This window comes from Cucurbita moschata, unplaced genomic scaffold (assembly GCF_002738365.1).
Source record: "Cucurbita moschata cultivar Rifu unplaced genomic scaffold, Cmos_1.0 Cmo_Scf00021, whole genome shotgun sequence".
NCBI lineage: Eukaryota > Viridiplantae > Streptophyta > Magnoliopsida > Cucurbitales > Cucurbitaceae > Cucurbita > Cucurbita moschata.
This window is the reverse complement of record NW_019268537.1, coordinates 1,161,706-1,176,296: the sequence shown is the minus strand read 5'-3', so window position 1 is coordinate 1,176,296 and position 14,591 is coordinate 1,161,706. Positions and strand designations below refer to the sequence as shown.

General features: G+C 30.7%; 6 protein-coding genes across 6 annotated transcripts; 2 read left to right on the top strand and 4 right to left on the bottom strand.

The window, feature by feature from the left end:
- Nucleotides 1-177: 177 nt before the first annotated feature.
- LOC111458709 (putative F-box protein At1g67623) lies at nt 178-845 on the bottom strand. The gene is made up of 2 exons (XM_023101502.1): nt 804-845; nt 178-576 (listed from the first exon to the last, which is right to left on the bottom strand). Exons 1-2 carry the CDS (start codon nt 843-845, stop codon nt 178-180), a joined length of 441 nt encoding a protein of 146 aa, XP_022957270.1.
- Nucleotides 846-2,087: 1,242 nt separating this feature from the next.
- LOC111458708 (putative F-box protein At1g67623) lies at nt 2,088-2,937 on the bottom strand. Its single transcript, XM_023101501.1, has 2 exons — nt 2,885-2,937; nt 2,088-2,706 (listed from the first exon to the last, which is right to left on the bottom strand). The coding sequence occupies exons 1-2, from the start codon at nt 2,935-2,937 to the stop codon at nt 2,088-2,090; spliced, it is 672 nt and encodes a 223-aa protein (XP_022957269.1).
- A 1,607-nt stretch (nt 2,938-4,544) lies between these two features.
- LOC111458703 (F-box protein At2g35280-like) lies at nt 4,545-5,520 on the bottom strand. Its single transcript, XM_023101495.1, has 2 exons — nt 5,468-5,520; nt 4,545-5,292 (listed from the first exon to the last, which is right to left on the bottom strand). The coding sequence occupies exons 1-2, from the start codon at nt 5,518-5,520 to the stop codon at nt 4,545-4,547; spliced, it is 801 nt and encodes a 266-aa protein (XP_022957263.1).
- Nucleotides 5,521-8,593: 3,073 nt separating this feature from the next.
- On the bottom strand, nt 8,594-9,570 carry LOC111458655 (protein MIZU-KUSSEI 1). Its single transcript, XM_023101419.1, has one exon. It carries the CDS (start codon nt 9,462-9,464, stop codon nt 8,742-8,744), a length of 723 nt encoding a protein of 240 aa, XP_022957187.1. The 5' UTR covers nt 9,465-9,570; the 3' UTR covers nt 8,594-8,741.
- A 1,518-nt stretch (nt 9,571-11,088) lies between these two features.
- On the top strand, nt 11,089-11,826 carry LOC111458702 (putative F-box protein At1g67623). Its single transcript, XM_023101494.1, has one exon. It carries the CDS (start codon nt 11,089-11,091, stop codon nt 11,824-11,826), a length of 738 nt encoding a protein of 245 aa, XP_022957262.1.
- Nucleotides 11,827-13,361: 1,535 nt separating this feature from the next.
- Nucleotides 13,362-14,020, top strand: LOC111458701 (putative F-box protein At1g67623). The gene is made up of 2 exons (XM_023101493.1): nt 13,362-13,414; nt 13,564-14,020. The coding sequence occupies exons 1-2, from the start codon at nt 13,362-13,364 to the stop codon at nt 14,018-14,020; spliced, it is 510 nt and encodes a 169-aa protein (XP_022957261.1).
- Nucleotides 14,021-14,591: the final 571 nt, after the last annotated feature.

Here is a 14,591-nt window from a genome sequence, read left to right as displayed (position 1 = left end):
TACACTCTCACAGTCTCTTTGGTCATCGAAATCTTTTTCCGACAAAGAAATCTTGTTCTTAACCCAAAGATAACGAACAAATTCCTTAACTCTCCAATGACATTCAGCCAATTTAAGCCCTAATTTCGCCTCACAAATCTTCAAGAACTTCACTCCCTCATCCTCCAAACTCGTTGCCTACAAAATGATGCCGTATACATAACAAGCTTTCGGGTAGCCTTTTTGGGCAGAAAGTTTTAAATATGTCATTCCAAAAGCTTCTCTACAATGGGTGAAGAATTCTAGCATCCCCTTTCGGTATAGAGTCTCTGGGTTCTCGTTGTTGTTGCATTTTTCCATGAACGACCAAAACTCTATGCTGTTGTTCCATAGAAGCTTCTGGAAGTTTCCAAGGGACGCGTGCTGGAATATGTAGCCATGACTTGATGCTTCGAGAAAATCCTTGGTGGCTAATTTGGCTTGGACTAAATGCGTGAATGAAAAAGCGGCAACTTTTGCCAAAACTTCAATCAATAAATCATTTGGGAGTGATTCTATGGCCAATGGAGAAGCATAAAACGCGCCATTTTGGTTGTCCTGCACATCATAAATTAGAGAGAAACAAACTTAAAGAAGAACTCGAGCCGCCGCCAAATCGTCAAAAGTAAGTCACAACCGTTGTAATAAATTTATTATTAAAAACTCTAGACAAAAAATAATCAAATAATTTTTATTAATAAAAAAAGTATGCATGCAAAAATTAATTTAACGTACATTGAAATTTGAGAGTCAAGAGCCTGGGATTTTCGTTTCAGGGAACTGACCATCGTGCTACGATCTTCAAGCTTTTCACTTATGAACGGCATCGTTTCGCTGTTTATAAAGAATTTCACAAATATTTTTATCGAGAGAAGCAGTGAGGAAACTGAAATTTGTTTATGAACCTATTTATGAAAGAAAGAAAGAAAAAAAAAATAAGTGCTTCCTCAAATATGTTGATTGGAGGGAAAATGGGAGTCATCAAGTTTTGAATTTCCTTATCTTATTACGAAATCTGATTTTAATTATCTTTTGTTAAAAACAAATCGAAATTAAATATTTATCTTATTTACATTTTTTAAATATATATTTATCAACTATTATTAAATTCAAATTTAAAAATTTAAACGAAATCTGATTTTAATTATCTTTTGTTAAAAACAAATCGAAATTAAATATTTATCTTATTTACATTTTTTAAATATATATTTATCAACTATTATTAAATTTAAATTTAAAAATTTAAAGATTATGAAAGTTTATTATCTTTTTTAAAAAGAGATCTGAAGTTAAAAAATTTCCTGATTTTATTTTCACCTTCCCTAAAATGACTAATACCAATGGAAATAGTATTTCTCATTTATAAACACATCATCTTCCACTAAATTAACCAATGTGGGACTCACTCTCAATAATCCACAACATTATTTACCTATATTAACTTAATGATAATAATGATTTTTGTGTTAGATATTTAAAATTTTAATTATATTAGTAGCTTTTAATTAATAGTTCCAAAACTTATACGTAATTATTATAGTAATCATTCATAAAGAAATAAGCTACACGGATGCTATGTTTTCGTAAGTTTCATTAATGGAAAATATTTTGTTTTTTCCTTTTTGGTTTATATTTCCATTACCTAACAGCATAAACCTAATTTCAGTTTTCCACCGGTATTTATTAATATTTATCTTTAAAATAAATAGAGCGTCTCGAATATGAAGAAGTTTTATACGTTCATATTTCGTTTTCTTCCCCAATTAATGTGAAATCTCACAATGTACTTTCGAGTCCCGACTTTATTATAAATGTAGTAATATTTTAAAATAATTTTCAAATTTAAATATTGATAAGCTTTGACCCTTAATTAATTCAAATATATGAATACACAATTATAAAAAAATACAAATAATTTTATTATTAAGCTAATAATGGTAACTACAAGTGCCCTACAGCATATCATAACTTCCGGTTCTAAGCATATTACAAAATCTCGAAACTTCTTCATTCCATTTACACACTTCACACGTGTGTTCTCCATAATAATCATCCTCATCGTTCCCATTTCATCCAATTCTTCTCACGTTCTTCTTATAACAATTCTTAACCACACTCTCACAGCCCCTCTGATCACTGGAATCCTTTTCCAACAAAGAAATCTTGTTCTTAACCCAAAGATAACGAACAAATTCCTTAACTCTCCGACGACATTCAGCCAATTTAAACCCTAATTTTGCCTCACAAATCTTCAAGAATTTCACTCCCTCATCCTCCAAACTCGCTGCGTACAAAATGATGCCGTATACGTAACAAGCTTCTGGGTAGCCTTTTTGGGCAGAAAGCTTTAAATATGCCATTCCAGAAGCTTCTCTACAATGAGTGAAGAATTCAAACATTCCCTTCTGGTATAGAGTCTCTGGATTTCCGTTATTGTTGCATTTTTCCATGAACGACCAAAACTCTGGGTTGTTGTTCCATAGAAGTTTTTGGAAGTTTCTAAGGGACGCGTGCTGGAATATGTAGCCATGACTTGATGCTTTGAGAAATTCCTTGGTGGCTAATTTGGCTTGGATTAAATCCGTGAATGAAAAAGCGGCAACTTTTGCCAGAACTTCGATGAATAAATCGTTTGGGAGTGATTCTATGGTCGGTGGAAAATCACTGAAACGCACCATCTTGGTTATCCTACACATCATAAATTAGAAGGAAACAAACTTAAAGAAGAGCTCAAGCCGCCACCAAATTGGCAAAAACATGTCACAACCACCGTAATAAATTTATTATTCAAAACTCGACGATGAAAAATAATCAAATAATTTTTATTAATAAAAAAAACATGCATGCAAAAATTAAGCTAACGTACCTTGAAATTTGAGAGTCAAGAGCTTGAGATTTTCGTTTCAAGGAACCGGCCATCGTTCTACGATCTGCAAGCTTTTCACTTATGAACGGGGGCGTTGAGCTGTTTATCAAGAATTTCTGGAATATTTTGGTAGAGACGAGCAGAAAGGAAGCAGTGAGATGGGGTTTTAAAGGAAAGAAAGTGTGTTTAGAAAGAGGAAAATATGTTGATGGGAGGGAAAATGGAAGAGTTTATATAAGGAAAATATTTTGATTTTTCGATTGAGTTTTGAATTTCCTAATCTTATTACAAAATCTGATTTTAATTATTTTTTTTTTAAAAAACAAATCTGAAATTAAATATTTCAAAATTACAGCCTTTATTTAATTTCTAATTGTTATTACAATTATCTTTCCGTAAATCTTAGGTTTACTCCGACTATATTTACTCAGTTAATATTTCTTTTTGTGGATGATTATTTTTTTTTTTTAAAAATCATAAATTTTCTTATTTATCTGATCTACATTTTTTATAAAATATTCACATTTTTTAAATGTATATTTATTAAACGGTTATTAAATTCATATTTGAAAATTTAAAGATTAGGAAAGTTTATAACTATAATTAGGTTTTCAAAATTTAAAAATTAAAAAGATAAAATAGTTTAGTAAAATCTATTTTTGTAATAAAAATTTATTTAATAGTAGAAATATTTAATTAAAAAAAAATAGAATCTCCTTGTTATAAAAATTACAAGAAAATACAAATAAACTTTTCAAAAATAAAAAAAAAAACAAAACGAAATAATTATTTGATAAGCGCCTACCATGCTGAAATTTGCAAAGCTAGAGGTCCTTCTAGAATCCCTGCAAAACGCTCACACAGAAAGCTAATTTAACATGATTCATATCATTATTAAATGAGGTGTAGACAATGGACAGTTTACGGACAAGACGTTTAAAAATACTATACAATATCGTACGTTTTAATACTTATATATCATTCAATTCATTTTATTAGCTATAAAAGTATATAAAATAAGATATATATTTAGATTAACAGACAGATTCGAAGACTTCATAATTATTTACTTTTAATAATAGTTAATTAAATTTTTAATGTATGAGTTTTTAATTGATAGTGCCGAAACTTAGAACATATATTTAGTAAGTAATTATTAAATATAACCATTTAGAAAGAAAGAAGCTGTACTGATGCTATGTTTTTGTAGTTTCATTAATGGAGAAGATTTTGTTTTCTTTTTTTTTTTGTTTATATTTCATTTACCTAACACCATAAAACAAGGGTAGTGAAAGTAAATTTATGGTTCTTATTTCAGCATCCTAGCCGACCAATCGCACGGTGTTTGGTTCTAATATAATTTGTAACGGTCCAGATCTAATGCTAATATATATATTTTATTTCTCTTTTGGGGTTTTCCCCAAGGTTTTTAAAACCCATTTGGTAGGTAGAGGTTTTCACACGTTTAGAAAGAATGATTTGTTTTCTACCAACCGAAGTAAGATTATAATATATTTTAGATTTTATTATAAATGCACTAATATTTTAAAATAATTTCCAATTTTGAATCTGGATAAGCTTGGATAATTAAATCATTCAAATATATGAATACAATTATAAAAAATAACGAATAATTGTATCATTAACTTCATAATAGTAATTACAAGTCCCATTCCATAATATTATAACTCCCGGTTCTAAGCATATTACAAAATCTCAAAACTTCCCCATTCCATTTACACGCTTCGCACGTGTGTTCTCCATAATAATCATCCTCATCATTCCAATCACATCCAATTCTTCTCACATTCTTCCTACAACAATTCTTAATCACACTCTCACAGCCCCTTCGATTACTGGAATCATTTTCCAGTACATAAATCTTGTTCTTAACCCAAAGATAATAAATAAATTCCTTAACTCTCCCGCGACATTTAGCCAGTTTAAACCCTAATTTTGCCTCACAAATTTTCAAGAACTTTACTCCCTCATCCTCCATACTCGTTGCGTACAGAATGATGCCGTATACGTAACAAGCATCCGGGTAGCCTTTTTGGGCAGAAAGCTTTAAATATGCCATTCCAGAAGCTTCTCTACAATGAGTGAAGAATTCCAGCATTCCCTTTCGGTATAAAGTCTCTGGGTTTCCGTTATTGTTGCATTTTTCCATGAACGACCAAAACTCTTTGCTGTTGTTCCATAGAAGTTTATGGAAGTTTTCAAGAGATGCGTGTTGGAATATGTAGTTGTGGCTTGATGCTTCGAGAAATTTTTTAGTGGCTAGTTTGGCATGGACTAAGTCGGTGAATGAAGAAGCTGCAACTTTTGCCAGAACTTCGATCAATAAATCGTTTGGGAGTGATTCTATGGGCGGTGGAGAAGCACTAAAACGCGCCATTTTAATTGTCCTGCACATCATAAATTAGAGGGAAACAATTAAAAAAGAGCTCGAGCCACTGCCAAATCGGCAGAACTGGGTCGCAACCGTGGTAATAAATTTATTATTGAAAACTCGTAGACGAAAAATAGTTAAATAATTTTTATTGATAAAAAAGCATGCATGCAAAAATTAAGGTAATGTACCCTGAAATCTGAGAGCGAAGAGCTTGAGATTTTCGTTTCAGGGAACCGGCCATCGTTCTACGATCTGGAAAGATCTGTAAGCTTTTCCCTTATGAATGGAGTCGTTTGGTTGTTTATCAAGGATTTCAAGAATATTTTGATCGAGCGAAAAAGGAAGCTAGAGTTTGTTTATGAATCAAATGAAGTTTTAAAAGAAAGAAAAAGTGTTTCGGAAGAAGGTTTCACGTTCGGTTTTGAATTAGAGACGTTCAAAATGATGAATCAAATATGTTGATTGGTGGGAAGATGGGAGAGTTTATATAAGGAAAATATTTTGATTTTCGTATTGAGTTTTGAATTTCCTTATCTTATTACAAAATCTGATTTTAATTATCTTTTTTTTAAAATAAATCTGAAGTTAAATATATCAAAATTACCACCTTTATTTAATTTCCGCTTCTTATTACCATTATCTTTCTGCAAATATTGGTTATCCCAACTTACTCTGTTAATATTTATTTTGGGATGATTATTTAAAAAAAATAATCATGAATTTTCTAATTTTTATCAAATATTCACCCTTTTTGAAATATATATTTATCAAACAGTTATTAAATTCAAATTTAAAAATTTAAAGATTATGAGTTATAAGTAATTGTTTCAAAATGTTTTGCAATCTGTTTATTTTTTTAAATCAAATTCTTTAAAACTAAAACTGAAAATTTGTCTTAAAATTAATTTTAAAAATATGTGAAGATCGTAGCAAAGAAATTAGGAAAAAACGAATTTATTGAACATAACTTAACTTATAAATACTAGTTTTACCTATTAAATTCTTTATTTTTTCATATACTTTTTTTTAAAGAGGTTTTCAAAAGAAAAAAATAGTTTATATATCGTACGTCTTCTCCAACCGTTTGGTCTTAATTTCAAAGTTCGACATTATTTAATTTTTCAATTTCAAAATAATTTTGATTGTTTGATAATTATTTTATTTTTAAAATATTAGGCTTATAAATACTTCGTTCATCCATAAATTTCTACATCTTGTTATCCACATTGATTGGTACTCGATTCGAGATCCTACTTCGATTGGAGAAGGGGACAAGTGTCAGGGAGAACGGTGGATCCTATGGATTGCAAGATTCCATCTCGATTGGACGAGAGAACAAAACATTATTTATAAAAGTATGAAAACCTTTTTAGCAGACGGGTTTTAAAAAACTTACATGAATATTATTATCAATATTAAAACAAAAATAATAATAACAATAATGTGCGGTGGGGCGTGGTGTTCAGTGATAGAAGTGGCTGAGCATCAATTTTGGAGACGGGTTATTTACTAATTTTGTGACAACATTCAAGTTATGTCCTCCCATGACTGTGGTTGATTCCTTTTAATTTTTTCCCTACAGGTTCATCAATGCTGAAATACTTCATTTAAATTTGGTGACAACATTCAAGGTCACTGCTGTATACATATAAAAAATATTAAATGCGGAAATACTTCATTTAAATTTCATAAAACGTAACTTTTATCTTAAAACACAGCCAGGACTTACGTGTTTCGAAAACACATCTAAAATGATACAACAAAAAAGCTAAATAAAATAAATAAACGTTTAAATTAAAATCATCATATTCTAGCCCAACCCTATGCATGTATCATGCTCTTGAATTGCGATGCTAGCCATACAGGAATGTCTTGCCTTAACCTGAAAAATGTAGAATTACAAGAAATACTCAATAAGTGACCCACTATTGGGATTAAATGCAAGAACATATGAATGCAATGACGGGACCTATCATTTCAATCTATTTTCCTACGACACTATTCTAACGGGTAACTTGGATGTGTACCATATACTTTACACACAGCCCATACGTGTGAGTATGGACTCACTAGTCAGTTCGCATACCGCTGGGCCACTTTTCTTGTTGGACGAACATACTCTAGGAGCTCCTTAGGCTAGACACCCGTTAGAACTAGTAACTACCATGGTAGCATTATGTAAAACAAAATGATCGTACTATTGCCGACAGCATTATGTAAAACATAATGATCATATCCCTACCGACACCATTTTGTAAAACATAATGATCGTACTCCTATCCATCGTGATGAAATACTTCGAACCTTAAACTCTTTGCATAAGTTAAATCTTCAAAGTATTTATATATGTTTGTTATAGTATTATCTTCATACAAACTATTTAATGCGTATTAACCTTTTCCTTTTTTTTTCTTTCTTTAATCTCTAATTCAAAATTAACTGACTGTAACCAAATTAATAAATTAATATCATTAAATAAAATAAAATAAAAGAAAACTATAACCTCTTCCAACAATATTTCTTTCTAGTAAAACTGAACCTTTTTGTTTTTCTATTTATGTTTGTTTTTGTGGGAAATAGGGAATTTTTGATAAATTAAATCTACTTAAACCTTTGTTTTGATTTTTGTTTATTACACAATTATGTTAGCAATTACTTCTGACTAATTTAATGAGTTTTATTTTTTCTAATATTGATCACATAGTATCTCTCAAACCGATAAATTGCTAAATAAAATTAAATAATTAGATAAAAGAAGAGAGATATGAGATATAAGTTGAGAAATCTGAAATCTCTCCCTGTATAAATCTTCATCATCTCTTATAAATTCATCTCCTATGATGTGAGGTATTTCTGTTTTCTACTGAAATTCTTTTCATTTCTGTTTCATTTTGATTGGGAAGAGATTATGGAAGAAGTGACAACAGTGGGTGAGAATGGGGAAATTTTGTTTTTATTTTATTATTATTTATTTATTTTAAAACATAATAATAATTTTTATTTATTTTATTATTATTATTATTATTATTATTATTTTTGGTAAATAGTATTATGGGCAGTGTGCCAGACCGAGAATGACAATAGCCCCCAAGTTAGTGGACACGGTAGATTCTGAGATCCCACACTTATTTAAAAGAGTGAATTATGAAATCTCACATTAGTAATAACGAAGTATTACACATTTTAAAGATATAGGTTAGCCGTGAAGTTTGTTATAAATATATTTTTATTAATTTAACTAAAAAAATTTACAATATTGCAATAATTCATGGGTTTTTTTTCCACTTGTCAGTAATGAATTCAGGTTTTTTCAACGTCAGAAAATGAAAATTTCTCAACGATTTTTACACGTCATGATACATTTTTCCGACACTATCTTCAAAGCATCAAGAAATTAACAATAATATTATCAGCTAAAAAGAAAAACAACCAAAAAATAAAAAGAAAAATAAAAAATATTATTTAAATTCTAACCAAGAAAACACTGAGTTCAGCACCATTACTGCTATCCGGATTCATCATGTAGAACGTCTCGGAGTCCTTGGATCCAGTCACTCGCTCAAAATACGCTCTCATATACGTCAATTGATCACCGTCCGCCGTCTCCGCCGCTTCCTCCGCCGGGATCACGCCGGCGCCCATCGACACCGCGTTCAAAGTCTGCATAATTTTCATATCCTCACTGGACGGATCTCTCCGAACTCCATATCCCGATTTTCTTCCATTACAGTACAATGTCCAAATCGGCTCTTCCAGAATCTTCCTCTTCTCCGACGGCCGCTTCTCGCACTCCAACGCGAGCCTGACGAGCCCTTGCCCCATGTCCTGGAGGAGTTTCCCCGTCGGAATCGCCAGTTCCAAAATCAAAATCGGTAGGCACCTAGGGCTTTCTTGGAACGCCAAATTAACTCGCGACTTCCGGTAACCGAAGATCGTTCCAGTGATCCGAGCGCCACCGTGTACGTAGCCGTCGTGTAGCCGACTGCCGTTTAGTGGAATTCGACACGCCGGCGACAGAATCGGAAGTGTACGGAAGACAGAGCGGACTTGCCGGAGGAGTTTTGTAGGCTTTGAGAAACCTGATCGTTTTGGAGATGGTTGGAGTGACATTGCCGGCAGCGGTGACGACTGCGGAGATGACCGTAGAGGCGGCGCCGGCGAGGGGGATTTTCTCGGCTCGGCCATTTTGGGAAAATGGTGATGGAAGGAGAGTTTGTACAAGAAGAGGGAATTTGTTGTGGCATCCACGATTGAATCATTTTAATTATAATTATTAATATTATTATTTTTCGTGAGGCAAAAATAATTTATTACGCATATGTATTTTTTCTTAAATACATTAATATGTTGACTATTTTTATTTTTATTTTTTTCAATTTAATCGGTCTAAATAAATAATTTAATATTTTTTCCCTAAGTAGTTAGACTTAGAAATCTGGAAAATAATTTACATATATAATTATGTCTCTCTCTATATATATACATATATAATATTGTAATGTTGTTTAATAAATTAAATAGCTAGTTTTTTTTTAAAAAAATAATTGTAACAAAAAGAAAAAGCCTAAAATAAATAAATAAAAAATCCCATCCCAAATTTGTTTATTGAATTAGTACATATATTTTAAAATTAAAACACGTTTGAAAGAAAGTCTATTTATTTATTATTATTATTTTAAGGATCAAAGAGAGTTCATAAATATTATTAATAAATGCAGACGGAAAATTGAAATTAGGTTATTTCTTTCTAAATGATTATATTTAATAATTACTCACTAAATATGTGTGGTAAGTTAATTAAAAGCTACTAATATAATAAACCATTTAAATAGCTAAAACAAGAATTATTATTATCATTAAGATTAAGGTAAATAATTATGAAGTCATCAGATCTTTCTTTTAATCTAAATATACATCTCATTCTATAAACTTTCATAGCTAATAAAACGATCCGAATGATATAAAAGTATTAAAATGTACGATATTGTATAACATTTTTAAACGTTTCTTCCGTCAACTATCCATTGTATACATCCCATTTAATAATTATTTTGTTTCATTTTCCTTTTTTAATTTTAAAAAGTGTAATATATTTTTCCGTAATTTTTATAACAAGGATTTTCTATCTTATTTTATTAAATATTTATATTATTAACCAAATTCTTATTACAAAAATAGATTTTATAATTCATGATAAATAAGAAAATTCATGATTTTTTTTAAAAATAATCATCCACAAAAAGAAATATTAAAAAATATTAAAAGAGTAATATAGTTGGGTAGCCATTATTTGCGGAAAAATAATGGTAATAAGAGTTAAAAATTAAATAAAGGCGGTAATTTTGAAATATTTAAGTTCAGATTTATTTTTTAAAAAGATAATTAAAATCAAATTTTGTAATATGATAAGGAAATTCAAAACTCAATACGAAAATCAAAATATTTTCTTTATATAAACTCTCCCATCTTCCCACCAATCAACATATTTTCCTCTTCCGAAACACTTTTTCTTTCCTTTAAAACGACTCCATTCATAAGGGAAAAGCTTACAGATCTTTCCAGATTGTTCGATGGCCGGTTCCCTAAAACGAAAATCTCAGGCTCTTGGCTCTCAGATTTCACGGTACATTACCTTAATTTTTGCATGCATGCTCTTTTATCAATAAAAATTATTTAACTATTTTTTCGTCTATGAGTTTTCAATAATAAATTTATTATGGCGGTTGCGACCCAGTTCTGTCGATTTGGCAGCGGCTCGAGCTCTTTTTTAATTGTTTCCCTCTAATTTATGATGTGCAGGACAATTAAAATGGCGCGTTTTAGTGCTTCTCCACCGCCCATAGAATCACTCCCAAACGATTTATTGATTGAAGTTCTGGCAAAAGTTGCAGCTTGTTCATACACCGACTTAGTCCATGCCAAACTAGCTACTAAAAAATTTCTCGAAGCATCAAGCCACAACTACATATTCCAGCACGCATCTCTTGAAAACTTCCATAAACTTCTATGGAACAACAGCAAAGAGTTTTGGTCATTCATGGAAAAATGCAACAATAACGGAAACCCAGAGACTTTATATCGAAAGGGAATGCTGGAATTCTTCACTCATTGTAGAGAAGCTTCTGGAATGGCATATTTAAAGCTTTCTGCCCAAAAAGGCTACCCGGATGCTTGTTACGTATACGGCATCATTTTGTACGCAATGAGTATGGAGGATGAGGGAGTGAAGTTCTTGAAGATTTGTGAGGCAAAATTAGGGTTTAAACTGGCTAAATGTCGCGGGAGAGTTAAGGAATTTATTTATTGTCTTTGGGTTAAGAACAAGATTTATGTACTGGAAAATGATTCCAGTGATCGAAGGGGCTGTGAGAGTGTGATTAAGAATTGTTGTAAGAAAAACGTGAGAAGAAATGGATGGGATTGGAATGATGAGGATGATTATTATGGAGAACATACGTGCGAAGCGTGTAAATGGAACGGGGAAGTTTTGAGATTTTGTAATATGCTTAGAACTGGGAGTTATGATATTATGGAAGGAGACTTGTAATTACCATTATGAAGTTAATGATAGAATTATTCGTTATTTTTTATAATTGTATTCATATATTTGAATGATTTAATTATCAAAGCTTATCAAGATTCAAAATTGGAAATTATTTTAAAATATCAGTGCATTTATAATAAAATTTAAAATATATTATAAATCCTACATCGGTCGGGAGAAAACGAATCATTCTTTCTAAACGTGTGAAAACCTCTACATACCAAATGGGTTTTAAAAACCTTGAGGGGAACTCGGGACGAGAAATTCAAAAAAAATATATATATAACTACTAGCATTAGATTTGGACCGTTACAAATTATATTAGAACCAAACACCGTGCGATGTGTCGACTAAGATGCTGAATCTAAAATAAGAACCATAAATTTACTCTCACTCCCCTTGTTTTGTTTTATGCTGTTAGGTAAATGAAATATAAACAAAACAGGGAAAACAAAATCTTCTCCATTAATGAAACTTACAAAAACATAGCCATCCCTACAGCTTATATCTTTCTAAATGGTTATATTTAATAATTACTTACCAAATTTAAATAGCTAAAATATCTTTCTAAATGGTTATATTTAATAATTACTTACCAAATTTAAATAGCTAAAAAAAATTATTATTATCATTTAAGTTAAATAATTATGAAAGTCTTTGGATCTATCTCTTATTCGAAGTATATAACCTATTTTATAAACTTTTATAGCTAATAAAATGAATTGAATAATATAGAAGTATTAAAACTTACGAAATTGTATAACATTTTTAAACATCTCTTCTGTTAATTGTCCATTGTCTACACTCCATTTAATAATTATTTCGTTTTGTCTTTCTTTTTTATTTTTGAAAAGTGTATTATATTTTCTCGTAATTTTTATAACAGGGATATTATATTTTTTTTTTATTAAATATTTATATTATTAATCGAATTTTTATTACAAAAATAGATTTTACTACATTTTGGTTTCAATTTTGAAAACCCTAATTATGGTTATAAACTTTCATAATTTTTCAATTGAATTTAATAACCGTTTATTTAATATACATTTAAAAAATGTGAATATTTGATAAAAATGTAGATAAGATAAATAAGAAAATTCATTATTTTTTTTTAAATAATCATCCCAAAAAGAAATATTAACAGAGTAGATATAGTCGGGTAAGCCCAAGATTTGCGGAAAGATAATGGTAATAACAATTGAAAACTAAATAAAGGCCGTCATTTTGAAATATTTAATTTCAGATTTGTTTTTTAAAAAAAAAAGATAATTAAAATTAGATTTTGTAATAAGATGATGAAATTCAAAATTCAATGGAAAAATCAAAATATTTTCCTTACATAAACTCTCCCATCTTCCCACCGATCAACATATTTTCCTCTTCTGAAACACTTTTTCTTTCCTTTAAAACCCCATCTGACTTATAAACAAACTCCACCTTCCTTTTCTTTCGGTTTGATCATAATATTTCTGAAATTCTTGATAAACCATCCGATCATCCCGTTCATAAGAGAAAAGCTCGCAGATTGTAGAACGATGGGTGGTTCCTTGAAACGAAAATCACAGGCTCTTGGCTCTCAGATTTCACGGTACATTACCTTAATTTTTGCATGCATGTTTTTTTATCAATAAAAATTATTTAACTATTTTTCGTCTAGGAGTTGCGACCCGGTTCTGCCAATTTGGCAGTGGCTCGAGCTCTTTTTTTGATTGTTTCCCTCTAATTTATGATGTGCAGGACAATCAAAATGGCACGTTTTAGTGCTTCTCCATCGCCCATAGAATCACTCCCAAACGATTTATTGATCGAAGTTCTAGCAAAAGTTGCAGCTTCTTCATTCACCGACTTAGTCCAGGCCAAACTAGCCACTAAAAAATTTCTCGAAGCATCAAACCACAACTACATATTCCAGCACGCATCTCTTGAAAACTTTCAGAAACTTCTATGGAACAACAGCAAAGAGTTTTGGTCGTTCATGGAAAAATGCAACAATAACGGAAACCCAGAGACTTTATACCAAAAGGGAATGTTGAAATTCTTCACTCATTGTAGAGGAGCTTTTGGAATGGTATATTTAAAGCTTTCTGCCCAAAAAGGCTACCCGGATGCTTGTTACGTATACGGCATCATTTTGTACGCAATGAGTATGGAGGATGAGGGAGTGAAGTTCTTGAAGATTTGTGGGCAAAATTAGGGTTTAAATTGGTTGAATGTCGTCGGAGAGTTAAGGAATTTGTTCGTTATCTTTGGGTTAAGAACAAGATTTCTGTGCCGAAAAAGGATTCCAGTGATCAGAGGGGCTATGAGAGTGTGGTTAAGAATTGTTGTAAGAAGAACGTGAGAAGAATTGGATGGGATTGGAATGATGAAGATGATTATTATGGAGAACACACTTGCGAAGCGTGTAAATGGAATGGTGAAGTTTTGAGATTTTGTAATATGCTTAGAACTGGGAGTTATGATATTATGGTAGGTATGGAATGGTGAAGTTTTGAGATTTTGTAATATGCTTAGAACTGGGAGTTATGATATTATGGTAGGGCACCTGTAATTACCACTATGAAGTTAATAATAGAATTATTTGTTATTTTTTATAATTGTATTCTTTGAATGATTTAACTATCAAAGCTTATTAATGATTCAAAATTGAAAATTATTTTAAAATATTAGTGCATTTATAATAAAGTCTAAAATATATTGTAAATCCTACCTCGATAGGGAGAAAACGAATCATTATTCCTAAGCATGTGAAAACCTCTACGTAC